The sequence below is a fragment of the Oxyura jamaicensis genome, chromosome 14 (genome assembly GCF_011077185.1).
Source record: "Oxyura jamaicensis isolate SHBP4307 breed ruddy duck chromosome 14, BPBGC_Ojam_1.0, whole genome shotgun sequence".
NCBI classification, from domain to species: Eukaryota; Metazoa; Chordata; class Aves; order Anseriformes; family Anatidae; genus Oxyura; species Oxyura jamaicensis.
The window spans coordinates 11,158,917-11,184,948 of NC_048906.1; the positions used below are offsets into that span (position 1 = coordinate 11,158,917).

The 26,032-nt window shown below is 54.2% G+C and overlaps 2 protein-coding genes across 7 annotated transcripts; one reads left to right on the top strand and one right to left on the bottom strand.

The window, feature by feature from the left end:
- Window positions 1–438: 438 nt before the first annotated feature.
- Window positions 439–3,770, top strand: RGS11 (regulator of G protein signaling 11). The gene is made up of 13 exons (XM_035339841.1): window positions 439–484; window positions 570–628; window positions 821–897; window positions 1,022–1,103; window positions 1,227–1,295; window positions 1,908–1,931; window positions 2,018–2,079; window positions 2,248–2,361; window positions 2,532–2,647; window positions 2,827–2,914; window positions 3,030–3,168; window positions 3,237–3,319; window positions 3,389–3,770. The coding sequence occupies exons 3-13, from the start codon at window positions 875–877 to the stop codon at window positions 3,519–3,521; spliced, it is 933 nt and encodes a 310-aa protein (XP_035195732.1). The 5' UTR covers window positions 439–484; window positions 570–628; window positions 821–874; the 3' UTR covers window positions 3,522–3,770.
- A 1,487-nt stretch (window positions 3,771–5,257) lies between these two features.
- On the bottom strand, window positions 5,258–25,623 carry FAM234A (family with sequence similarity 234 member A). 6 transcript variants are annotated; one of them, XM_035339837.1, is made up of 13 exons: window positions 25,567–25,623; window positions 18,872–19,181; window positions 17,699–17,815; window positions 17,210–17,391; window positions 17,165–17,174; window positions 13,286–13,410; window positions 10,998–11,127; window positions 10,411–10,549; window positions 9,862–10,002; window positions 9,569–9,647; window positions 8,984–9,136; window positions 8,048–8,150; window positions 5,258–7,895 (listed from the first exon to the last, which is right to left on the bottom strand). In XM_035339837.1, exons 2-13 carry the CDS (start codon window positions 19,134–19,136, stop codon window positions 7,684–7,686), a joined length of 1,656 nt encoding a protein of 551 aa, XP_035195728.1. In that variant the 5' UTR covers window positions 19,137–19,181; window positions 25,567–25,623; the 3' UTR covers window positions 5,258–7,683. The 6 variants fall into 6 exon arrangements, with proteins under 6 accessions (XP_035195728.1, XP_035195723.1, XP_035195727.1 ...); XM_035339832.1 differs by lacking the exon at window positions 17,165–17,174 and having other exon boundaries at window positions 13,286–13,416; window positions 17,203–17,391; XM_035339836.1 differs by lacking the exons at window positions 17,165–17,174; window positions 25,567–25,623 and adding an exon at window positions 21,341–21,494 and having other exon boundaries at window positions 13,286–13,416; window positions 17,203–17,391; window positions 18,872–19,180.
- Window positions 25,624–26,032: the final 409 nt, after the last annotated feature.

Consider the following 26,032-nt stretch of genomic DNA (forward strand, 5'->3'; position numbering starts at 1 on the left):
CAGGCGCTCACCCGGGGTGGGCAGCTTAGCATGTCCTTGGCAGGGCACCCGTCGCCCTGCTCACCCCCTTGGCACCCACCGTGTAGTGGGGGCCCTGTCACACCCTGCTAACGGTCCCCAGGGAACGACATCGTGGAGTGGCTCATCCAGAAGTACGGCATCTCGGAGGAGGGTGAGTGTCGGTGCCGCAGGGCAGCCGGGGCTGCTGAGCCGCTCAGCAGCCCCCACTCCCGCTCCTCCAGAGTCGCTGCACCTCGGCAACCTCATCGTGAAGCACGGTTACATCTACCCCCTCAAAGACCCCCGCAGCCTCACGCTGCGGGCGGACGAGTCGCCCTACCGCTTCCAGGTACGTGCCCCGTCTGCGGGCAGAGCAGGCGCTGCAGCGGCCTCGGTGCCGCGGCTCAGCCTGGCCCCTCTCCGTTGCCCCAGACCCCGTATTTCTGGACCAGCACCAAGTGGCCGGCCACGGAGCTGGACTATGGTAGGTGCCAACCTGCTGCAGCCACTGCCACCACAGGCTGCGGCCCCTTCCCAGCCCCGCTGAGGTGGCCGCGCTCCCTTCGCAGCCATTTACCTGGCAAAGAAGAACATCCGCAAGCAGGGCGACCTGATCGAGCACGAGAAGGTGAGAGGTGCCCTCCTGCCCGGCCCGCGGCAGGGCTCACGCGTGTGATGAGCTGGGGGGGCTCAGCTCACCCAGGAGGGTCCGGTGCTCGCCGCTGCACCCAGCGCTGTGGTCCCCACGCCGCGGGCCCCAGAGCCAGGTGAGGGCAGGGTACGGGTGTCATGCCGTGGCCACCTGGCCGCTGCTCCCCAGGATAACTACAACCTGCTGCACAAGAGGATCAACCACACGTGGGACTTCGTGGTCATGCAGGCGCGGGAGCAGCTCCGGTGAGTGCAGGGCGCTCACGGCACTGGGACGGAGACAGGGGTGGGGATGGGCAAAAGCTGGTGCTGCTGCTGCCCTGGGGAAGCGGCAGGGATGGGGCACAGGCGCTGCCTTTGCCATGGACAGGGCGGCCAAGCAGCGGCGGAAGGGCGACCGCATCGTCATCGACTGCCAGGAGCAGGCGTACTGGCTCGTCAACCGGCCCCCGGTGAGGCCCAGGGCACTGGCACCATGCCTGGTCCTGGGTGCAGGGGCTCGGGGGTGACGGTGGGGGGGGGTCCCTTACGGTGGGGGGCATCTTTCCATCCCTGGCACGTTGCTCTCATTGCAGCCGGGAGCCCCCAGCGTGCTGGAGCAGGGCCCCGAGCGCAGGAACTGCCACACCAGCCGGGTGCAGCTGGTAAGTGCGGGCTGGAGCTGCCCCGGGGGTGTCCTGGCTGCCCCAGCCCAGGCTGTGCACACGTCTTCTTTTTTTGGGGGGGAGGGTGAACCCCAGCTCTGCTAACATCTGTGTCCAGCTGTCCCCACCGCCCTTGCTAAGCTGGGGGGGGGGGCTGTGTTTGCCCGTGCACCCTCTGCCATCTGTGCCCGCTGCTAATCCCCCCAGGGCTGCCTTGCTGCCTGCGCCCCAGGCACCCCCGGCAGCCGCTGGGGCCAGCCAGGCCCTTCCCTTGTGTGGTGGCCCCACTAACGCTGCCCCAGCACCCCCGTCCGCCTGGCTGGTCCTTACTAACCTCCAGGTTTTCTCTTCTCTCCTCCATGTGCCGTGTCGTCTGCCCACGTAAGTGTCACTAACCCACGCGTCGCGCCGGTGCGGGGGGCAGGATGGGGTCATCCCAGGGCTGTGCTGGGCAATCTGGGGAGGGGGCATCAATGGGGGGCTGGAGGCTGAGTGGGGCTGGGGATGCACACACGGGTGCTTTCCCTGGGTGGTGCTGGGCAGGGCTGGTGGGCACGAGGTCCTGCTCCCCCCCGGCCCTCACCCGGCTCCGTGCGTCTCTTGCAGGCCAAGAACATGGACTACTACAAGCGGGAGGTGAGCGGGGAGAGGGGGTGGGAGAGGCGGGGGCTCCCGCAGCACGCAGGGCCTTGACGTGCCCGTGTGCCTGCGGCCGGCCCCAGATCGAGTACTGCAGGAAGGCCATGGCCAGGACCCGGGTGAAGTCGTCCATCTGCCTTGAGGGGTGAGCGGCAGCGGCCGTGGGCAGAGCTGAGGACATCGCAGAGCCCAAGCACGTGTCCTGGTCCCGAGCTGGACCTGCAGCATCCCCTGAGGCGGCCGGGACCACGGCAGGCAGGTAGCGGGGCTGGGGACGGCGGCCCTGGCCACCTCCAGCCCCCGCTCCCGGCAGGTACATCAAGTTCAACGAGCAGTACGTGCCCCACGACCCCATCATGTCCGGCTGCCTGCCCAGCAACCCCTGGATCACCGACGACACCACCTACTGGGCCATGAACGCCCCCACGTAAGCACCCACGGGTCCCGTCCCCACCCCCCTCACCCTGACACCAACCCCGGGTCGAGGTGCAGGGAGGGGACGTGGCCGGGCGGGCAGGCCCGGGGCGACCACACGGTGCCGGGGGCGGCGCGTGCAGCCCCCCCACCCCACACCCCCTGCCCTGGTGTCGCTGGCAGGGTGATGACCCCCACAAAGCTGCGGGTGGAGCGCTGGGGCTTCGACTTCAGTGAGCTCCTCACCGACCCGCTGGGCCGCGCACAGCTCCTCGAGTTCCTCAAGAAGGAGTTCAGCGGTGAGTGGTCCCATCCCGGACCCCCCCAGGACCTGCTGCCCCACCCGACACCAGCTGCCCCCAGCCCAGGGGGGTTTAGTTCTGCTGTGGGACCAGCTGTGATGGCCTGGGGAGGTTTTGCTTGTGGGTGGTGTCCAGTGCCGTGTCCCCCCTCCCCAACGCCGTGTCCCCCTCCCCAGCTGAGAACCTGAGCTTCTGGGAGGCATGCGAGGAGCTGCGCTACGGGGAGCAGTCCCGCATCGCCGAGATCGTGGACTCCATCTACCAGTGAGTACCAGAGGGGCAGCAGGGGACAGGTTTGGGGACCAGGCCATGGCAGTGCCACATCCTAGCACGGGGGCCAGCCCTGGGGTGGGCGTTTGTCACTGGGTGCAACCCCCAGGCAGTTCCTGGCTCCTGGAGCCACACGCTGGGTGAACATCGACAGCAAGACCATGGAGCGGACGCTGGAGGGCATCAAGACGCCCCACCGCTACGTGATGGACGATGCCCAGATGCATATCTACATGCTGATGAAGAAGGTGGGCAAGGGCTGGGCAGGGCTGGAACGGTGCTGGGGGGCCGGGCCCGACGGCTCTGCTCCCTGCAGGACTCCTACCCTCGCTTCCTCAAGTCGGAGCTCTACAGGAACCTCTTGGCCGAGGCCGTCATCCCCCCGGAGACCAAGAAGCGGTGAGGTGGGGACCAGGCCCGTAGGGCGCTGGGGCGGCCCCATAGCGCTCACCCTGTCTCTGCCCCTAGGGTGTTCCCCTTCATGCGCAAGCAGCGGCACTCCAGCCCCAGCCCGGCCCTGCTGCTGCCCGCCGGCGACACCGAGGCCAAGGGCGAGGACAAGAGCAAAGGCCCCACAGCTGTGCCCGAGGAGGAGAGCTAGGGACCCCAGCGCTGCGGCCGTGCCCACGCGTGGTCCCAGCCCATGGCAGGAGTGGAGGGGACCCCAGCCTCTGCCCCATCACAGGACCCTGCCTGCAATAGCACTGAAGGAGAGAAGCCATACGCCCCACGGCCAGCCTGGCCCCACTGTGCCCCCTGCTCACCGCCCCCAGCCCCATCCTCCTGCCAAAGGAGCCCCCCCCCAGGGCTCAACACAACACGTGCAGAAAATAAAGGACCCCGTGGGGAACGCGCTGCGGTTAGCGTCACCTTCGGGGAGGGGTGACCAGGGAGGCTCAGTGGGGTGGGGGGGGTCCACAAAGGGGCAGGGGTGGGAGCAGCCCCCCAGGTACGCACATATGCCCACATCCCACCCCAGTGGATCCCACATGCAGCCCCCCCCTCTAGGCACAGCTGAGCTGGCACGTGGGGCACTGGGCCCCCTGCAGCCCCGTGTGTACCCGTGGGCAGCGCAGCGAGGACCAAACGAACGGCCTTGGAGCCGGGCCAGGGGCGCAGCAAGATGCTGCCGGGCAGCAAACGGGGGCTGTAAAAGCCCCACGGCTGGCAGCTGAGCTGCTCTCCCTGCCCTCAGCCCGTTAATCCAAGCAGAGGCCGAGGATCTCACGCAGGATTATTCTCTTTCCCGGAGCCGAGCCCCAGCTGTGGGGGATTAATACTGGCCATTATATAAACAGGAGGGGGGCTCACGGCCCCTGGCGCTCAGCCTCGGTGCCAAGTCCAGCCCGCACGCACTCGGGGCCCGCACAGCAGGGCTGGCTGGGGCTGTCCCCAGCCCACCAAGGGCCACGCAGTGCCAGCCCGCGCTGCGGCCAACAAGAAACCCTGCGGATGCTTGGGATCATGGCATCCCTTCCTGCCGCAGATCTCAGGAGCCCCCGAACAGAGGGGCTGGCCGTAGCTCAGCTCAGTGCTGGGGCGTACGAGAGCAGCCCTGGGGCGAGGTGCTGGGGAAGCTGCAGGAGCTTCGGTGCCAGGATGGAGCTTGGGACCTCGGCGCTGGCAGCCGCGGGGCAGTGACAGATGGTCCCACGCTCCAGGAGACACCGCGTGCCACACGGCTCCCTTTGGCTTGATCCAAATCCAAGCCCTGGAGTGAGATTTTCATGCTGATGGACTACAGCAGGAATCTGGGGTGTAAAACCAGGTCACCGAGCCCCAGGCGGGGGGAAGGGAGGGGCTGGCCCAGCCCTGTTACCTAACTCCAGCCTCTCGCAGGGTCAGGCAGCCGAGGGGCTGTGCAGACCCCTGCCCACACAGCAATGCCCCCCCAGAGGTGCTCACTGCAGAGGCAGCCAGAGACAAGTCTGCACAAACCTCTCCACAGAGCAGCTGTAGGGGCCAAGCACCCCTTTTTTCTAGCAGCGTGGTGCCCAGCCTCTGCCAGAAGGGAACATGAGCTGCTTCCCGTTACGCTTCACTATCGCTCAACACCCCTGGCCCAGCACCAGCTCAGCTGGCAGGTCTGTCACATTCCAGTTGCTTCGTGGGGTTTGAGCCTTGTCCATGGTGAGCATGACCACGGTAACAAAGGGGAGAGGTGAGCACCGACTGCCAAAGAACCAAAGACAAGCTGCGAGCAGCACCAGGACACTTGGATCCCTCCCCAAAAGGGTTTTTTTCTGCCCTTGGGAAGCCACGCAGAGGGCTGCCAAAATTCTGAATTCTTGTATAACTTCAGCTGTTTGTTATCAGCCACAAAAAAGCATGGCACCATTTACAAACAATGCAAAAGAGGATTTATTGAAACCATTACAGTTAGACCAAGTCCTGTACAGCACAATTTGCAATAAGTTAAAGAACCAATCCAAACAGTCGTAGTGTTAAAAAACACACTAATGCATGACACAGTGATATAATGCCGTCATCACCCATCTGAGTTATTGAATCAAGGCACAAAGTCATTCATTAAATACTGCAAAAAACAATTACACAGGGAAAGAAGCTGCAAAAAGGACTGGTTTTGTTACGAAGGTGCTGGTTTGGCACTGATGCGTTTAGTTGAGCTGCCACAGGGGATTCTGGATCTCCGAAGTATTTGGAAACATGAACGGACAACTTAAAGCCAGAAAAGCCCCCCCAGAGCTGAGAACCCAGCACTACTGAAGGAGAACATTCAGTGTGCCTACCAAGACGGTGAGGCCTGTGTAGGGATCCGAGGAGGAAGAGAGCCAGCGTGGCTATGGCGAGAATAAAGCCTGGGCATGCTCGCTGCCCCGGGAACCTCAGCGGGATGCAATCCGCGCTGACCACACAGCTCCAGGCCACCGGGCACCCATCCTGCACAGCCCTGACTGCTTGAGAGACGGGCCGCGGGCAGAGGGTGCAAGTGCACCCGTTCGGCAGCTACGGGGCCGCGGGGCAGCAGCAGGTAGGTGTGTGGCCAGACCACAGGTGCCGCAGCAGCAGATGCTGCAGCTCATTTTGCTGCAAGGCTGGGAGAGCTGCAGCCGCACGCACAGTTCTGCGTGAGCCCAGCTGCCCGTGCCCGGAGCCGCCCTGCAGCACGGGAAATCTCAGTGGCTGCCCCGAGAGAACTGATTCCTGGACCTACACGAGTTCTCAAGCTCCAGCTCAGTACGCCTACAGGTGCCCCAAGCTGAGACTACCTGAGGGAGGAAGGCCCTGGCTAACCCCCCTCCAACACCGCAAAACCTGAGAGGTTTTTTAGGATGCAGACTCAGCCGTGTTTCCTGTCCACCATCCTCTCACCAGCCAAAGGGACGCCCAGCAGTGTGCGAACAGCGGCTGTGTCTCAGTGCAGCTGGTGTGGGGACAGCAGCTGTCAGGACCGAGCAGCCTAAGCAAAGTGCTTTCCAGGCTTTTTGCACATCGTTCCTACAGCCCGCACTGGTGCCCATCAGGAACAGGGCAGAGCAGACACATCACACTAAAGACATCTCCAAGGGAGACACCACCTTCACACAGCAGCCCATCCCAGCCAGCAAGAGCCACTCTCTCGGGCCGCCAGGCTGCACCTTCAGAGAAAACAACACCTGGAGATCCTCCCCCAGCACCACTTCAACCCGAGGGGCAGGGAGGCAGCACAGAGCTCTCCTTGGAGCTGTGCTGCAAATACAGCCTGTGTTGTCGCTGAGTGGCTTCCATCTGTCTTGCAGCTTGCCCGCCTCCTGGCAGAGGGGACAGAACTTGGAAAAGACTCCTCAGTAGCTGCAAGACCAAATTAGTATTTTCAGGACAGCTGGCATTGCCACTGGAGTACAGAGAGCTCCCGGGAGCAGCAGGCCAAGCTCCCAGGAAAGGTTAAAGTGCAATTCTACTCTAGTAAGTGTCCTAGATCCCCTGGCACCTCAAAACCAAGAGAGGTGGTGTCCACACCTGAAGGGACCAGCAAGCCTCATGTTTTTGTATTGCCTACAATCACAAGGGGGTCTGGGATGTGGACCTATGATCAGGTGGGAGACCAGCTCCCTGTCGGCATCACCAGTGCTGTACAGCCTGGCAGGAAAGGAAGCAGCACAGAAGACACGGGTAGGCTTGTGACTGCACGGTGGGGTACATGGGGCTATTCTTAGGTGAAAAGGTCATTTTCAAAGTAGAATGAAACTTTAATCTGTGCTCTGCTGGCACAGGTAAGACCTAGCCAAGTCATCAGCCATGGCTGGGGTCTAGCACTACACATACCCATCATTGAAGGGGGGCCCAAATTCAGGAGAGGGCTATTGCAAATGAATCTGCAGCCAAGCACCTCTCCTGCAGCCAGGAGAGCTGACTCAGAAAGGAAATCTAACACCACATACCAAAGCTCCACTTCTCATGCAAGCACCCAAGAAATAATCAGCTCAGGCATCCCCAGCAAGCACGTTTTCCTCCAGATACAGGCTGAGTCAGCACAGTCCTGCGGGCACAGAAGGACCAAGGGGAAAGCCCTCATCCCTGAGCTCACGACACCTCAGTGGTGGCCAAGCACTGAAGTCCCATCAGCTCTGACAACGGATGCACCGGCAGCTGCTCCCACAGCCTGGGCATACCCAGGCACTGGGGGAGCTTCCCTGCCAGCCACACTTTGGTTTGCAAATCGAGAAAGGCAGCTTCCCATGTGAATCCGTGATCTGGGTTTGCTAAGTGCACTGCTGCAGAGGAGAGGGGCCAGAGCAGCCTCTCCTGTTCTCTCAGCAAACTCACACTCGGCTGTGGAATCGCATCCTGTAGAGGCGGTCCCGGATGTACTGCTCACTGTCCACAGCCACCTGGCTCAGCCAGATCACCTTGCTCTCCGAGACATCCTCCTTCAGCTTGCGCTTCATCAGAGATACCAACCCTGGCTCCTCACTGGGTTGAGGCCCCGTCAACAGCACGTAGCAGGCGTGACGGCTCCGCTCAAACAGCGTGGCTGTAACACAGAGCGGAGGGAACAGCTCGGCCTCAGGTCTCCATTCAGGCTGTGCACAAGCCCACCACCACGCACCCGGGCAGCCCAGGAGGTACCAGAAGTCGGTGTCCTCCTGCACCTCCCTGCTGGAGGGCTGCAAGGCCAGCACTTACCCCTGAACGCAATGATCTGGTCTGTGTTATTGCGGAGCTCCAACAGCACGTTAGTGTAGGAGGGATGGAAAAGATACAGCTTCTGCTGAGGAGCTGTGGATCCCTGTAACCAACAGGACACTATCAGGACACAGTCACACACGGTATCCCAGAGACCAGGCTCAGCTGTTACTTCATGCTCGACAGAATACATCCAGCCAAATACTTGTCTATGTCTAGCCATCTCACCCTGTTTGATGCCACCAGCACCAGGGACAGGATTTTACTTACCGCTTGGTGCCCTCCTCCCCAGCCCAACCTTCCTGCAAATAGCAAGCCGTCTGCTACATACAGGAGACAGATTTTGCCCTCGGGCTAGTAGACTTAGCAAGGAAAGCACAGAAAACTCCGCTGGGGTTCAGGCACCCTCCAACACAAACTGTCACTGACGCTGCCGGCTCCATAGCTGAGCTGTGTATCAGGGGCACTGCCTTGGAGCACGGGGAGGATGCTCACGTGGCCATAGGAGATCACAGTCTGCAGTACTGCTGCAGAAGGTCCAGACCAAGCCAGCAGCCTCTCAACTCACCTACAGTACCACACCAAGGCAAGGCTCTGGGCAATGCAGTTACTTTGTTCATACAGCCACTAAGTTCCTTTTCTCTACGTAGCCAGGCTGAGGGTGACACAAGCTGCTGGCACCACCACCAGCTGTGAGCAGGGACACTGCTACGGACGTGGTAAGGACCTATTGCAGACCAGAGCACAGGCAGAGGTCTGCATACTGCAAGCAGAAGGGACCGGTCGGAGACATGTGGATACCCCACACCCTGTGCAGAATGCCGCAGTGTTAGTAGAACCTACAGATCTGAATGTCAACACTGGGTAAAGGGGGTGGCTCCAGACAATTCTGACCCAAAGTTTAGAAAACAGCAACCATCCAGCAGCACTACCCACCGTTTCATTCCCTGCTACCTTGTATTCACCCCAGATGAGGAAGGTGGACCGGTGATCAGCAGTAGAAAGCGTGGCTGGCCCCGGGCTCTCTGCTCTCGAGTTCAGCTTCAGGTCCCACTGGACTGCTCCAGATCCACCCTCAACAATCATAACCTAGCAGGAAAGAAAGAAAAGGAACTCGGATCAAAGAGCTCTATGAGCCATGAGGAAGAGGCCAAGTCAGCTGTCTCTGCCTCATACTGTCTACAGGAGCAAGTATCTGACACATAGGAAGACGGGGAAATACTTGAAGCTGAGCTTCCACTTGATCACAGAGCTGTGAGACCTCGGGTGGACCACGTTAGAGTAAAGTCTCAACTTTTTAAAGTTACTTCAAGGAGTTCAAAGCTCTGTCATCAAAGTCACTTGCTGAGAAGAGAAAGTGCCTGGGCTGGCTTCGTAGCTTCTTAAAAGAGATCCTTTTCCAGCTAAAAGCCTTCTAAAATCAGCTGGAGGCAGCACATTGTACCAGCTGCCCTCAACTCAATGCCTGCTTGAGCTGAGACATGCAGAGAAAAGGGAAGTTAAAAGGAAGAGCTTCCAAACCTTCTTCCTGTTGGGCCCGATCTCACTCTCAAGGACAATACCAAGGACATCAGGTTTGTAGTAACCAAGCAGTGGCTCACTGAGAAAGGAAAAGAAAGGACAGATCACAATACAACCTGGCGGCCTGTGCATACCCTCGTCTTCAGAGCAGCCTCCCAGCAACTCCCCTGTATGGGACTCAACTGCTACAACACTGCAGGCTTTTGTGTTCCAAATGAAAAAATAGCATCTGCCAGGGCCGCTGCTGCTGGGAACCTGAAAATGCTACACACGATCTGTGTAGGCAACATTACCTCATAACGTGGGACACATTGAGGGTCCACAAAGTCTGAAGATTCTGTGGATTGATCAGCGTAGCCATCTCCGAGTTTACAACCAGGATGTTCTCCCGTGATGCCCCAGGAATCTTTGCCAGGTAATGAATGTCTCCAGAGCTAAACAAGAACAGAGACTTGATTATGCTTTCTAGATTGGGGATAGATTTTTGTTGTTATTGTTTTGTTTTTCTTTTTTTTCCCTGCATAATAAAAAGTCAGAGGCTCATCCTAACAGGCAGGGAAGACAAGCAGGGCTGGGAGGTGAAGCACCAGGCTCTGCAGTTGCCACAGACTGAATTAGTTGTCTGAGGTACAAGTTATGCTCCACTTGCATGCAAATACAAAATCACAATCTCCTTTACTGTGAAACCCTGACAAGACTATCAACGCCAGCTCTCTCCCCAAGGTCTGGATGTGCTCTTAGGCCAAATCGCATAGCCAGCAAAGAACAACGGCAGAACAGTCCGTCCCGTCAGGAACATCAGTGCCCTGCAATCCACCAGCAACCGAGACGTGACACCGTGCCTGGGAAGGGAGAAGTGGTGTGTGGTTGGGTCAATGTTCTTCTCCCACTGAGGATCTTGCTCGAGGCTGGGAAGCTTATTTTCCATCCCAGTTGCTGCACTGTAGAGATCTTTCAGGGAATATGCATAGACAGAGTTGGCTGTGCAAAAAAAGCAAAAATGAGGGAGGTAAGTTATCTGCACTTGCTCTGAACTCCACAAATTTCCAGATAATGTCTGAAATGAATCTGGCAGATGAACGATGAACTGTATTTTTAGCAATATTTTGAGACTCAAGCCTGCCTTTTTGAATGCTTTTAGCATCTTATCTGTTCATAATCCAAGCCTTCCACAATAATCACTTGCTATTTAAATGGCTGCTTAAAACTTACATTCTCAACATTTTTTCAAATCAGATTACTACAATATGTACCAATCCTTAGTTTCAGCAAGGTCCCACCTTCTTTTGGCCTCAAATAGCTCTTTCGCCAGGTGGAACCATGACATAGCTTTTGAGAATGTAAAACACTCTTTCCAACAACTGTTTGGTAACACTTATTTCACAGTTTAAATCACTCGTTCCGACTGAAGTCCTAAGCAGGACTGTACCTGTATAGAAAAGGAAGTAGGAGGAGGAGCCCATGTTCAGACTGATATAATGAGCCTTCCCACCCACGTTCAGACTTTCAGTGGAGCCGATCTCTTTGCCATTTCTTCCCGAATGGATGAAGATTTTAATCTACACAGCAACGGGATTAAAAAAAAAAAAAAGGTTAAAGTTGCTTCACTCCAACTCAAGTGTTCTCATGTAGCGGCTTCACGTAGTACCTGACATCACCTGCAGGAAGCACTGTGCTGGCACAACAGCTAGCACAGCTTTCTCTCTCCTTGCAGGCTTGATAAGGCCCATGGAACACAGCTCTGCTAAATACAAATACTTCCAGTGCCCTAATCTACTCCTCCTAAAGCTGACATTGAGTCCATAGGGATAAAAAGGATGCCAGGATTCTTTATGCTCTTAGTGCAGGTACCAGAGCAACAGAATCCACTCAAATTATTTCACCCAAGAGAATAAAGGATAAAGTCAGGATCGAATTCAAATGACTGGGCAAGAGGCACGATGTGGGGGGAGCAGCGCACGCTAGGACTGAGCAGCAGCATCCAGCAGAGACGCTGAGTCAGACAAGAACAGAGACCTTCCTTCCTCCTCCTTGAGCTGGACAAACAGGGAAGCAAAAGAAAATCTGCTGCTCTTGAAGTGAATCTGGAGAGCCTGGTAGGCAAATAAGGGATAGAGCTTGCTGGGGAGAATGAAGCAGGCAGCAGGAGTGCAACACATCCACCAGCTGATCCCAGCCTCCTGCACTGGGAGGAGACGCACACCAGCGCTTGATGAACTGCTTCACCTTTACTCGCAAGCACGGGTGCAGCAGGCACTTGCTGCCCCAGGGACAGCAACAGCCAGTGGCAGTCACATAGCCAGTGAGAACACACAGCACCTTACTCACTGCACTGCCTAACGCCTTCCGTGAGGTGCTACAGGCGATGTATCCTGAAAAATGTCTTGTTTTCCATGACGTATCTGTGTTGAAGCTTGCAGCAGGTAGGGGTCACTAAGACTCAGAAAAAAATGCCATCTAAACCCCTACTATCCGAGCACACAGAACCTTCCCCACAGGCTGCTCAAAGCCCTGCCGTTTCAGGAAACTGCAGCATAACGTCACATTCAGCTTCAGCCCTTGTTAGCAACAAAGCTGATTTACTGAAGTTCTGAACCTCCCTTCCAAAGGGACTGCCTTTTTCCAGCTCCAGAGCTCCACTCAAGCTTCCCACCATTTCTGCGATTTCCCAAAACACAATGTACTTGTACTTAAGTTGACAGAGTACTTGCCAAGTCCAGAGGGAGGGGTTTCATACCAAGATAGCCAGAGAGGCTAAATGGAAAACAAATCATATGGCAGTTTAGCAGAACAGAGACTACATTCAACCATTCCTTGATTGGCTAAGATTAAAAAAAACAACAAAAACAAAAAAGAGATAACTGGAATAGCAAAAGCAGCAAGGAAAGAAAACAGAGGAGAAATGTAGGAGTCAGAGAGGATAGAATTTCTGATGACTCTGGCACCAACAATGCCTCAGACAGCAAAACCCAATCTGCTTATAGAGTGCTCTGGTATGAGGAGACAGGGCTCCCACTCCTCCCCTCAGACTTGGAGGGAACCACAACTTCTGCCTGGTTTAAACAGGACTGATTGCGCATACAGATGATGAGCATCACTCAGTCACGGATACAGACGGATTATGATAAACATATTTTTTGGTACATGACTTTTCCCCTCTAAGAAATGGGAAAATGCAATATTGGAACAGACATAAGGCAATTAGAACTGTTTCAGTAAATGAACCTGTCAGAATTAACCAGCACGGGGACACCTGGAGGAGAATCGTGCAAAGCAAGACCACAAGCACAGACTCATAAGGTGTCAGAAAGCCCACTGGCGGTACAAAAGCACTGGCTGTCAGATGTACTTTGATCTAAGAGCCAAACCTGTCAGGGTTTGTTCACTTCCACTTCTCCGAGCATTGTCCCAGAAAACTGCAACCTCATCTTGCCTAGGCGCACTCCTCCACGTACAGCCTAACAACATGCAGTGAAGAGCACAGACTGAAAAGGGAGATGGCTTCCTGGCTGTTTTTTGCTATGTTTATTTTTTTTAAAGGCATAAAACACTTGCATGGATTTGAGAGTACAGCTCTGCAGGGTGGGAAAGAACCTTCCCCAGACTCACAGAGGCCTCTGGGCACTTCCTCTTAGGCTACAAGACTGACATGAATAGCATTGCTGCCATGCCCTGTGGGCTGGTCACAGGGTTCATCATAGCTTTAGAGTGACATACCTTATCTCCTGTAGCAATAAAGATTATCAGGTCCTGAACTCCATCACTATCCACATCTGGAATCACTGACAAGGGAGTCAGCACAGTATAATTAGCTCCAAAGTCATTTGACTGTCTCCACTGAACTTCCCCTAGAAGACAGAGTCATTGGGAAACGTTCACTAAAATGCACTTTAGGTTGAAAGGCTTTAAAACACCCTTGCTCCTCCTTGCAGCAAGCAACCATTTACAGCCCATCAGCACCACAAGGCAACCACATTTATGCTCATCATGGGGTATTTTTGCATTTCTGCATTTCCAATGAGTCCCTGCATCCACAATTTCAGCTCAGTGGGAAGTAACTCCAGCTGCAGGCACAAAGGCAGGCTGATGTGCTCGGCACAAGTCAATCAGCAAGGCACAAAGGACAGCTGGCTTTTTTGTGCATTACCTTAACAAGCTTTCCGGTACGTTCATGCCGTGGAGAACTCTTTCTTTTTAGCAAACCAAAATCTTGTTGTTCTGTATTTAAATTTGTGCAGGCATTTTAAAATCATAAAGAAGCTGAATCCTGATCACAGGCTACTCCCGACAACACGTTTTCCTGCAACTTGACTCCTGCAGGAGTTCCAGGCCAACGTGACCCCTCACAGCTCAGTTTACCTCCCTCCTCTCTCCCGTGTTTGAAGAAGGCCCAATTTTGTCTCTCATTTGCTCGTAAATGTAAGTGTCAGAGCTTAGGCTTTGCTCAGATACACTCTGCCCAGGGCTGCTTTCCAGACACCACCGGGGGAATTTGCAGCACAATTTGCTGAGAGAGGAGACTGGTGGTGTTTTTTTTTTTTCTTCTTTTTAAGGAAGACTTAAGTGTCTAACTAGGTGCTCAGAGGGGAAATGCTTACCCTCCCCTTTAAACAGTATCCTACACAGCCATCAGCAGTTCAGGAATGCAAGGTAATCATGTTCTTTGTCATGAAAGCAGTTGCACTGAAAGGCGAGGAATTACTACCCTACACTGTCTGCAATAATTTAAGGCAGGCTGCATTGCCGGTATGATTCCGTCACAGCTTTTACTGAAACGCTGAAAAAAAGATACTTGGATTTGTTACTATGACAACAGGTATGAAACAGAAGAATGCCCCAAGGAAAGAATGTGAAGGCAAAGAATTTTACCCCTGAAAAAAACAAGCAGACAAATTACAGAGAGAACTTAAGTTTTAAAAAACTACATCCTGGCTTCAGCATAGTCCAAAGCTGCAACAGTAAAATCAGGCTGCTGAAATCCATACGGCAATGCATAAGGCTTTACTATTTGCTGGCTAGACAGGGAAAATGATTTTGGAGGAAGGTCTCTTACTCTGGAAAAAAAGAAGTCTGATTTAACAAACACATACAGGTAACTGAGACAGCTTTAACACAAAGAACTTAAGAACCTTTCATGCTCTAACACAATCCCAAAGAGCATGAACTGTGAATCCAAACCCATTTTGCTCTATTAACAGGAGATCTGACTATTCTGGCAGCCATCTGGAATGCTACGATACTTCCTCAGAGTCCAAGATCATTGCAAAAGCACAGCAACATAAACCAAGACAGAAATTAGACAAGGAATCCAGTATGGGTGAAGGGGTTTGTTCTGGTTTTGGTCTGGAAGGAATCATAAAATTAGGACTTCAAAATGTCAGTGACAGCTCTCACTCCAAGGAACCAAACTCCCTGCTGCCCCCGAGTGTACCAGTCTGCAGCTCACAGGCTATCGGAGCCAAAGGCAGGTGTCTTGTACTGAGCAGTGTTAAAACTCTTCTATGTCACTGCCCACATGTTCACTAAACACCTTTAAGTTCCTGGCCTCAACATACAGTGGATGTGCAGAACTATTCCCCATTGGTTTTTGTTGTTGTTGTTGTTTTCTGAACCTATTGCTGGATAAAAGAACCACTGAGCAAAGACCTGTGACATGAAAGAACCATTCCCTGTTCTTTTACATGTCGCTCGTAATTTTATAGACAGCTTTCTGCCTGTCACACGTTGGCTGAAGACTTGTGGTTTACTCAGCGCTTCCTTGCATGGAAGAAATTTCAGACATCTGATCACAGTGGTCCCCTTTCTGCCACATCCCTTTGGAGATTAGTGAGGACCAGAACTGCTCACAGGGTTCACAGTGCAAGCCACCAGAGGACAAGGTAAAGGCAGAAGTGGTCACCACAGGCTCCCATGCTCTTCCTCTGAACGCTGCTTCTGGCCACGGCAGAGGCACAATACCCAGCTCCACAGGCCTCTGCTTTGACCTGAAAAAGCTAATCTTAAACTCCTGTGTCCCAGCTGGCTTGTTTATCTTCACATGAAGGAATGTTAAATGTCCCACACAAACAGAAGCATGCGATACCTGTGCTTTCCTTCTTGTTTGCTCAGGTCACTTATTCTGGCAATGAAGAAAGCAAAATTTGATACAACTTGGACTGACAGAAAAGCACTAACTTGATCTGCATCTTCAGATCAAAAATCCTACAGGCAGAGAGTGAAAGTAGAGACCCCTGGAATCTCACCAATCCTCCATGATGATGAATCATTAACAGCTAAAGATTAATCTGGTTACTGTTATTAGTACATGATTAAAGTCAGACTTTGCCACTTTAAATAGGTTTAACCCGGTATTTTATTCTGATCTGCCCTCCTAACCCACAGTCAAAGTCACCTGCACTAGGAAACCCCTTTTACCCTACTTAAAGCCGCAGCAAAAAGGTACCAGATATGTCAACCGCTGGGTTATTCAGCTTTCTATCGGAATCAGTTTTTCATCTGTTGCTTTTAATTTATCTGTGGAATGTTCTCCTACCACATTGTTCCTGTGACTTGCGGCTTAGCCTGGTTGTTTCTCTACGTGCCTGTGCTATTTCTCTGTGGCTGCCTTCAGTTACATGGCTTTGGCTCAGCAGTCACCTATCTACATTTTGACCTAAAAACAACTACTTCATTAATGTCTATAAATAGCCTGTGCTAAAGCCTGTTGATGAAGGAAATGGTGCTAAGCTATCTCAGTTCGTATGGAAGCTTTCCAGCTGTGTGTGTGTTGTTCATTCCAGCTACAATGGAAATTAAAAGCTGTAACAGCTTTTCCTCAGATCCCTTTTTCCAGCTTTTTCTCTTGCTATCTCCCTCTCCCTGTTTTTGGAAAACAGGGTGTAAGGGATGCACTGCTGGATACATAGGGGAGGATCCCAGGCATGTTTCCAAGAGAGAACATGCATTGTTTATAACCTTTGAAACAGTGACCCCCGAAATGGAAATGTATTTCAGTCTTCCTCAGAGAGGAAGGCTCAAGGAGTAACAGATGATCCCTGCCCACAGGCACTCTTTACCCTCACCCTTCCCCCTTTAGGCAAGACAATGAAGAACCCCCCATCTGTAGGTGCAGAAAGGAGGAAGGCTTTCCAGAGAAATCAGGCAAACCCCTGGACTACTGAAACAGACCACTGAGTACTTCTACATACTCCCCTTGATGACTTTAAATCTTAAATCCCCAAAACTCCCACGCTTCTTGCCACTGCAGGAACTCCTAGCACTCACACAAAATGACTGAGAAATATCAGGGGTTCACGAGCAGCCCCCAAGAGCAAGAAGTAACATTCACAGCTAGTGACTGCTTCTCCTGTTTCAAAAGTTGTTGAAAAGTTGTTCTTGTAATACAGCAGCTGGCACAAAACACCACAGCAGAGTCCAGTCTTTGGAACAGACAGGCTGAGAGAACAGGCAGTTCTCAAAGGCCCAGCCAATGGCTCTGGCAAGGTTTTCAAGATGATAAATGCTCTGCGCATCATCCACGGACTGTCTTGTCATGTCATGCTGATGTTCCCCGTTCCCAAGGTCTGAGAGCCACCAGGTGAGGGAAGCCAGCCACACCGTCCCCTGTGCCCAGCGTTATCCCGCTCGCCACTCACCTTTCCGCAGGCTGAGCGCAGTCAGCGACGCCGGCTTCCCCACGACGAGGCAACCCGGGACCGAAGCCTCCCCGAGCTGCCTGATGCCGCACTCCATCCACTCGACCTCCTCGGCAGCAGGCATCTCCCACAGCATGCTGCCGTTTGTGCCAGACACGGCAGCAATGAAGGTACATGGAGAAGGGAGACCTGAAGAGAAGAGGCATCAGAGGGACTGTGCCTACTTCCACTGCCCTGCACCACCCAGGTGCTGTGCCTTACCCCGGTCCCTCCCCCCTCCCAGCTAACCCCATTTTCTCTCCCAGGCCCTTATCTTCATTTCTCTTCTACCAGAAGCACACACTGCTTCCAGCTTCATAGCACAGAGGAGAATCAAGATGATGGGCACCACTCCAACACCAGCACCCACCTCAGGACACCTGCCACAGCAGCCTCGCTAATTATAACTAAAAGGAGCAGCCCCTGCTACGAGGCCTTTTGTTTCAGAATCAGCTACCTTTGTCCAAACAGGTACTGTTGTAGCTGCTGCTGCCGTTGGTAGCTCTGAAAGCAAAGATGACATCTTGCACTTTGTCCTCATTCACATCTTCTATAGCAAGAAACTGGTAAGCCACTGTAAAAGAGATCACAAGCCAGGCGCTAGTGAGGATTGCCTCAACCAACAACACAGCTAGCTGGAGGAACACACAAATTCCTAGAGTCCTACTCACTGCCTCCATCTCTGACAGCACAGCATTAGGACAAATTGGCTTTTGTATTAAAAAAAGGCATCTACGTGAGTACTAAGGGCTGGAAGTTAGTGCCAAAGGATTTTTTTTCCATCCCTCAGAGGATTTGTCTCTTTTTATAGCCAGGCATCCAGAATTTGAACTATGTTTAACAAAGAACAACTCTGCTCTTGGTGTGGGGTTGCTATTCCCAAAATAAAAACGACAAACAGATCATGAAACCCAGCCCCAGCTATATCATCTTTCTCACTCTCAGCCAAAAGCACCCTTCTTTAGCTCAAAGTAGCAGAACTTTAGATTTAGGCATTAAAGCGCAAAGTCCAGTCCCTGCTGGTGAACGTTACTTCTGTGTTTATAGCATAAGCAGCACACAGCCTCCACACACAAGGTTAACGAAAAGCTCTGACAGAAGCAAACACCCAGTCACCAAGGAGCAGTACGGAAGTTAAAGAGCTAATTGAAACAACGATACATCTGTGCAGTTCATAAAAAAACAAGATGCAATTATTCTACTCCCCCTCCTGTTAGCCACAGAGAAAAATTAGGAAGTCACACTGACAGGGAAAAGATGCCTAATGGTCCCCAAACCTACGCACAACTTCAAGGGAACACTTCACAAACCCAACTGCAACAAAGATTTATTCCTAGATACCTTTCCCTACGTCTTTTATTCCAAACGAGAGCAGTCTGTTACCCTGTCAGTGCTTCAGAGCAGCATTTAATTTTTCCTTTAGATCCCGTAAGCACCTCCTGGAAGGCCACTCCAATTATGCCGGGCCTTTGCTTATCCAGGTCAGGTATTCACAGTTCTTGCTCCCAAGGGGAGAGCCCCTGCAGGCCCAGCTCCGGATTGTGCTTAGGGAGAGAGCCACAGTTCAGATCCGCAGCACGTAAGGGAACAGAACTGTCGGCAAGTCCTCGCTCTGCTACAGTAAGCTCACCTGCATTTTCATAGTTTCGGAACCATGTTCTTTCCGAAACAGGCCTCTCTGGGCAAGGAATGATAAACGAGAAAGCAAACACAATTATCAGGCACAGAAATAATGAGATGAAGAAGGCGGCAGTGCGCCACCGGGACAGCCGAGACAGTTGCGATGACTGCTTGCTGATAATTCTTCTCTCAACAAAGTTTTCATGGTTCTCTTGAGCTTTTACATCCTCTGTCTTCAGAGGGTGGATCTCAGCTTCTGAGTCTTTGTTATCCATCGCAGCTCACTCATAAGTATTCGGACCCCCTTCTCCCCCTTCACCTGCAACAATGGAAAGAGCAGTTAAAACAGGTTTTGGAATATAGAAAAAAATGACAAAATATTCTGTTACCACCTGCTATTCACACTGGAAACATTTAACAGGAGGTGACAAGTCAGTGCACTGTCACACAGCTGGACAGAAAGCACCTCTGGTGCCGGAGGTCTCCTACCCAGAGCAGCGGGGAGAGGCAGCAGGACCCCGAAATAGCCGTGTTTGATCTCCAGAGTAGGAAATCAGCACTGCCAGACCCGGAGCAAGGACAAAAGCGGTGATGGCTTCTGTGCTGAACGGACTGGCTGCCTCGTGAAAAACACGCCAAAAGCTCCCTTTGCTGAAAAGACTTCTCACCACCTCTTGCATACTTCAGTCTGACTGCGGGCTGGATAGGTGAAAGGAAACACTCGTGACCTTTCTTTCCCAACATAAAGATGTTCCCTGGTGTAATGAGCACATGAGCTTCCCGGGGAGAGGAACAAACACCAACGTATTCTGCGTAGGAGCAAAACAAAGCTATTCAACACCAGCCCTGGTGAGAAGCCACCTGATACGTGTTGCAACCCAGCCCTACAGTAGGCAAGAGAACAATTACTTTCCTCTCTGGAGGATAACAAAAGCACAAATTCAGACTAAAATTGGGCAAATTTGATTTAATCAGAATGGAGGAGGAGCTAATAGCTGCTACTTTCATTTCTCCTGCTATAAATCATAATCCGTAATTAATGAAACTGCACCTGGGAAAGACAGGTTCCCCTTCCCACAGATAACCAAGCCACTTTTTCCTCAGCTTGACTGAAAAGATCTTCCTGCAGGATAGGGCCAGGCTCCTCCCTCCCACTCCAGAGGTGGAGCGAGTACAGCCAAGTGCAGGAACTGCAGCCAGCAGGACCCTTCCCGTCAACTTTCTACTGCAGGAGTCAGGAGTTCTGAATTCACAGCCCCGGACCATCCGCAGTCAGCCCAAATGCTCAAAAAAAAGAGGTCACAGTAAATGAAAAATGGCAAATACAAGACAAGAGGACAGGCAAGATGAACAACTTCAATCAGCTTCTGGCACTCAGAGGAGCTCCCACATTCCAGAGCTGATTTCAAGGCAGCAAATTGTCAGCCTCTGTCAGAATACTTTGAGCTACAGCTACAGTACCACAGGGCTTTTGCTAATTATCTTCTGAAAAGGAATAAAAGAAAACCTAGTTGGGTACAGAAGTCTGTACCAGTACCCACAATAATAACAATAAAATCCATCTTTAAATACAGTTTTCAGGCCTCTCTCTAGTGTTTCTTTAAAAAAATAGCAGGAGGAAAGAAACAACAACGCATTCCAGTAGCCTTGGAACAAGCTGCACGACGGTGTCATAAGAAGTTTTATCAGAGCAAACAAACACGACAACCAAGCCAATTTTCCACTGCCCCACTAGTCACGTGCCCGGCTTGTCTGCCTGAGCGATTTACTTCCCCAGCAGAACATAACTTACGCTCAGCACCACCGCACGCCGCAGAGCGCTCGAGCCCTCACCTCGTGTAACGAGGAGGCTCGCTACGCCTCACGTTTGATGCACGAGTTCATTGCTAGGTTCACAGCCACAGAGGGCCGAGCGGGCAGGCTCCTTGGCGCAGGTGCCACACGCACAGCTCGCCTCCCCGCGTCCAGGAGCCGCAGCGAGGAGCCCAGAGGAGAGCCGGGCAGCAAAGAGCAGCCCCCGGGAAGCCCCTCGAGGGGTGGCTCCCACACGAGAGCTGTCTGCCCAGGCAGGCACAGCAGAGGTAGAGACGGCAAGTCCGGCGAGACAGCACAGCAAAGGGGAGAAGGAGCTGAGCGTTCCAGTCCCACTGCAGGGGGGACAAACTGTAAGGGGAACAGAACTACAGCAAGGCAGAAGGCTGACACAAGTGGTGACCAGGACAGCCTGGCACGCTGCTCTCAGCCACCTACCGGACCTTAGCAGCTGCTGGACAAGGCCGCAGCTCTGAAGCACTTCAGCCTAAGCCCTCTGGCATTTATTCTGAGACAGCACATCGAGTACAAGATCTCACTCCAGACAATTTAACTCAGGCTGCGCAATACCAGGCAAATTCAATTAAATCAATAGTGCAGAAGCTGCACCTTCCAGACCTTACTCTAAAGACCTCATCTGCCCTTCCCGTCAGTCGACCAACAACACCTGAGACAACTCCACGAGGCTGACTGCTTCAGAACCCACTGCAGCACTTGGCAGGCACTCGACAGCGGTGGGAAGACTGCAACTGGAAAGAAGAAAAGAAAGAGCTGTTTATTCAGACCCCCCCAGGCCTGGCCACGGCGGCAGCGAGCTGAGCACTGCTTTGCTGGTGCAGCGGGGAGCCAGCTCTGCCTCAGGAGGAGCGGCCAGCCCTCGAGAGCGGGGTCAAGGTACGAGGCCGCAGTCACATGCTGAGCAAATCATTTACCGGAGCGGAGCAACGACAGCCTCTGCCGGCCCGGTAATGGGGGAAGAAGGCAGGAATTGGTGACGTGACCTCTCCTGTGGTGAGCCAGATGGCTTGTGCCGCACCAACATACCTGTTCTCACCGGCAGGAGAGGCGGCCCCTCTCCAACACCACGGTGAGGGCCGTGCTGGGGCTCGAGCACAGCCCAAGCAGCCTCTCCAAACACAGCCGCCATGGGGCGGGAAGCCAGGAAACTTCTAGGACACAGTCGAGTGCTTCCAGCACCTGCAACTCCTCCTGAAAACAGCGCGCAACGGAAACCGGGCTCCTCTCCCTCGCCCCAAATGGGCACCATCTTAACGCCGCGCTGACGGCGGGTTTCTGTGAGTCACTATAAAGGACACCACTGTCATCAGGCTGGGATGAGAACAATTTAAAAAAAAAAGGCGATAATTATACTGCCAGCCCCAGCAATTCCCCTTCTTTTGCAGCAACAACCCTAGGAGCCACCGATTACCACCAGCCCTCCATCCCTTTAAAGCAGCTCCTTTCTCTGTTCTTTCAGGATCTGAACGCTGCCCTCCGCACCCCTGCCAGAGGATACGGAGTGCTGGAACAACGACCACAAAGGTCAGTGGCAAAGACTCAGACAATGCAGGAAAATCCCAGCGCCCAGCTGCCAAAGTACATGCTGGCAGCACATGAAACAGACTGATCTTTGAACAACAAAGAACTCTGGTAATCAGTTTAATTGGAGACAAGCAGAAAATGATACTGGGCCTTTCGGAGGATTTACCGCCCTCCAGCAGCCGACATTTTGTGTCCCTCTGGTAGAGGACACAGCAGAACTCACCGGGACTTCGAACGCACCCGAGCACCTTGCAATGAAAGACGCTGCGACACGACCTCGTGCTACTGCGTTATTTACACGTGCTGCCTGTGCTACATCTCGTGGCTGGTACCAGCTCTCTGCTGGGGGACAGGAGGCTGCACTGCGAGAAACCACCGGAAAAAGACGCCCTAGAAAAGGCAACAATTAGGGACTGCACACGACTGACGTACCCAGAGGGCTCTGTACCTCGCATGACCTCCTTCGCTGCTGCACGCTTCCATCCCCAAGCTCTGAAGGCCATTCCCCCACACCAGCACAGCGAGTACCAGCTGGCCCTGCTCAGGACAGTCCCTGCTGTCCCCGTTCTTGTCCCATGGCAACGCCAAGCGCAGTCCCCCAGCGTAACTCACCTTCATGGCGCACTGACCTGCCTCTTCTCCTGAAGCTACAGCTACAGCTTGGAAGATTTGATCTGAATCAAACCAGTGAAACTTGTGCAGCGAGCGGTCAGTGCCAAGCTACACCTAAATCTGAGACAGACTGTCATTACCAGAGAGCTGGCGCTGCTCGAGAAGCGCAGAGAACCACATCAGGCCAGATGTACGATAACTGGTGACACTAATCATTTAAGTATGAGCGTGATGGAAGGTTTAACTCATTTTCCACCCATAAAATACCAAAACACATTCCTAATGACAGTAATCTCACAAGATGCCAGTTCTTCCTGGAAATTTCCTAGCAATATATCATACCTAGATCTGCTGTTCACCACGTCCACGTTTTTCACGGGGTGATCAAGTCAGATGACGACTGCCTGTTTTAATAACCCAAGTACAGCGCTTGTTTTTTTGTGGTGCTGTTCTTTAAAACACCTTACAGGTTTCTTTCCTGCCAGCAGGAACTGTTGAAACCCCGCGCTGCAACCCATGACGACCAAACAGCTTCCAAACGCTGCTCTGCATAAGGTGCAACATTCTCCTCGGGGTTGGCTTCCAAAGCTGGCTGCGGGCGTGATGGGAGGCACCGCGCAGCACTGCAGTGAGCTCACTGGGCAGCCACCTGCTGCAACAGCAAGAAACTAATGACAAAAAGTGCCAATTTTTCCCCTTTTCTGCAGTCCTACTTACACCGGGATCCAGTCAGGAGAAAATAACAGTTAAGATTTCCCCAGACCGAGATTTTCCTCTCCGCATGCCCTCGGACTGCGCTCCATACGTAAGCTTATCGTTCTGCTGGGTCACCTGCAGCTCATAACTCTCTCTCGACATGAAGTCCCAGCCACCGGCTCGCAGGGAGAACTGCTGCAGGCAGATCATCCCTTTCCAACGCTGCAGGGCGCCTCCAGCCACCCCAGCGGCCTTTGTAAGGCCACGGTTGTAACTCGGACCTCAGCGCTCAGAAACAGCTGCTGCTAGAGTTGTCCTCCCTCCCTTCCCACATCCTTGCTGGTTTTCTTCTGTTAACACCAGGTGCTTCTTAAGAAGCGATGCTTCACCCTCCACGACAGCCACAACCAACTCCAGAGAGCAGTCACGGTAAGAGAACTGGAAACTTCTCCAGAGCACAACCACATGCAGTCTCGGGAAGCGATACCCCTGTCATTTGTAGGAGAAAAGTCAGGTTTTCCTGGGCAGGTTTCACTGCAGTCACGCGTTCAAGTGGAGAAACTTGATCAGTTTAGTCAAGAGCAAAGCACGGGCCAGTATTTTCCCAAGATGGCAACGGGGAAAGCATCATCCTGAGACACAGACCTAAACAACAGCACTAAAGCTGCAAAGCTACGTGGAACTGATTATAGGTTAGGCCTGTAATAATAACCAAGCAACAAAAACACGGGCAATTTATCATCCCAGAACTTGTAAGCGCCTCTGGATCAAAGCCGCTCACCCTCACTGATTGCTGCAGACCCCTTGCGTCAGCCCTAAGCGCGCTAATTAGCGAGCTGTGCAAGCCTGTGGCGTCAGACACGTCCCCACCGCATCCACAGGGCTTCCCAGCTCACGTCAGAAGCTCAGCGGCTTCCCCGCTGCCAGACACGGAACAGAGGAGGTCCCTCGGCGACATCACCGGGCATAAAGCTCTTTGGAAGGTGCTGCAGTCGTTTGACGTACATTTGTTTAAAAGAAAAAGAGGAATTACATTTTTTAAGTCGAGAGCTTGTTCCATAGATCTCCAGTTACTGCACAGGTCACAGACTGGGACTCACGGGGCCCTTCCTGCTGCCACAGCCGAGCGAGGCTCAGGGCAGCACCGAGCGATGGCCTTTCACCACCCGCTGCTGTCACTGCTGGCCACCTCCAGGAGAGACGCCCCAAGAAATTGCCTTTTGTGTTTTTTTTTTTTTCCCTTTTTCACTCTCCCAGCTGAGCCCACCGGCAGGCTGTTAGAGCCCAAGCCTGGCACCCAGCCCCGGAGCAGGGCCAGGCGGCCGGAGCCAGGCCCCCAGGGCCGCCCCTCTGCTCGAGGCCCGGGGCTCCCAGCACTTAGCGAGGAGTTTTCACTTTCCAAGATACGGGGAAATAAAAGGTGGAAGAGCCCCATTGGAGACACTGAAATGTTTTTTATTTCTGCCAGAAAGGTCCTAGTTCACGCCTTTACACTGAGCCTGTGTCTGCAGAGAGAAACATTCACTGGGGACTGGAATAACGCTGGGAGGCGCGTGGGGAGCTGTGGGGAGGTGCGGGGCTTTCTTCTGCGTTTACAGGATTGCACCATGGAAAGGTTTGGGTTGGAAGGGACCCCAGAGCTCATCCAGCCCCCAGCCCCTGCCGTGGGCAGGCACACCTCCCGGCAGGCTGGGGGCTCAGGGCCCCTCCGGCCTGGCCTCGAGCACCTCCAGGGCCGGGGCACCCGCAGCTTCTGGGGGGCCTGTTCAGCGCCTCCCCGCCCCCGGAGCGAAACGTTTCCTCCTGAGCTCTGAACTGAGCCCCCCTCTTTCGGTCTAAGGCCCTTCCCCCTCGCCCTATCACCTACGTGAGAAACCCACCTTCCACGAGCCCCCTTCACCCGAGGCCCTAGCAGGCCGCTGCGAGCCCTCCGCGGCGCCGCCTCCCCTCCGGCAGCACCCCCCGGAGCCCCCCCCAGTTCCCCCCAGCCCTGCCCGGGACAGACCCACGCGGACAGACCCCCAGCCACGCACACTCACCCCGCCGCCCCTTCCGCCTTCCTCCCCCTCCGCCGCTTCCCGGCTACCGGCGGAAGCCCCGGCCCCAGCCCCGGCCCCGCCCCGGGACGCGCGGCCGGAAGAAGGAGGCGGAGGCGGGGAGGGAGGCAGGGAGCTTTAATGCGGGGCCCGTACCGGACACACGGGGCCCACACAGGGCCCGCCCGGCCCGCACCGGACCCGCCCGGCCCGTACAGCCCGGGGCTCGCCGCCGCGCACCGGGACGCAAGGCGAAGCAGTTTTACCGCAGCCCCCACGGACGCAGCACCCCCGCGCTATTTACAGCCGCTCACCCCGGGCCCTCAGCAGCTCCCCTGGCGGCCCTGCTGCCCCCGGGCCGCCCGGTCCCTCCGTGCCCGCCCGGCCCTTCCCTCTGCCCGCCACCCAGCTCCCCCGGGGCGGCCATTTTCTGAGGGGAACGCACAGCGCGGAGCAGGGCAGGCGGTGCCGGC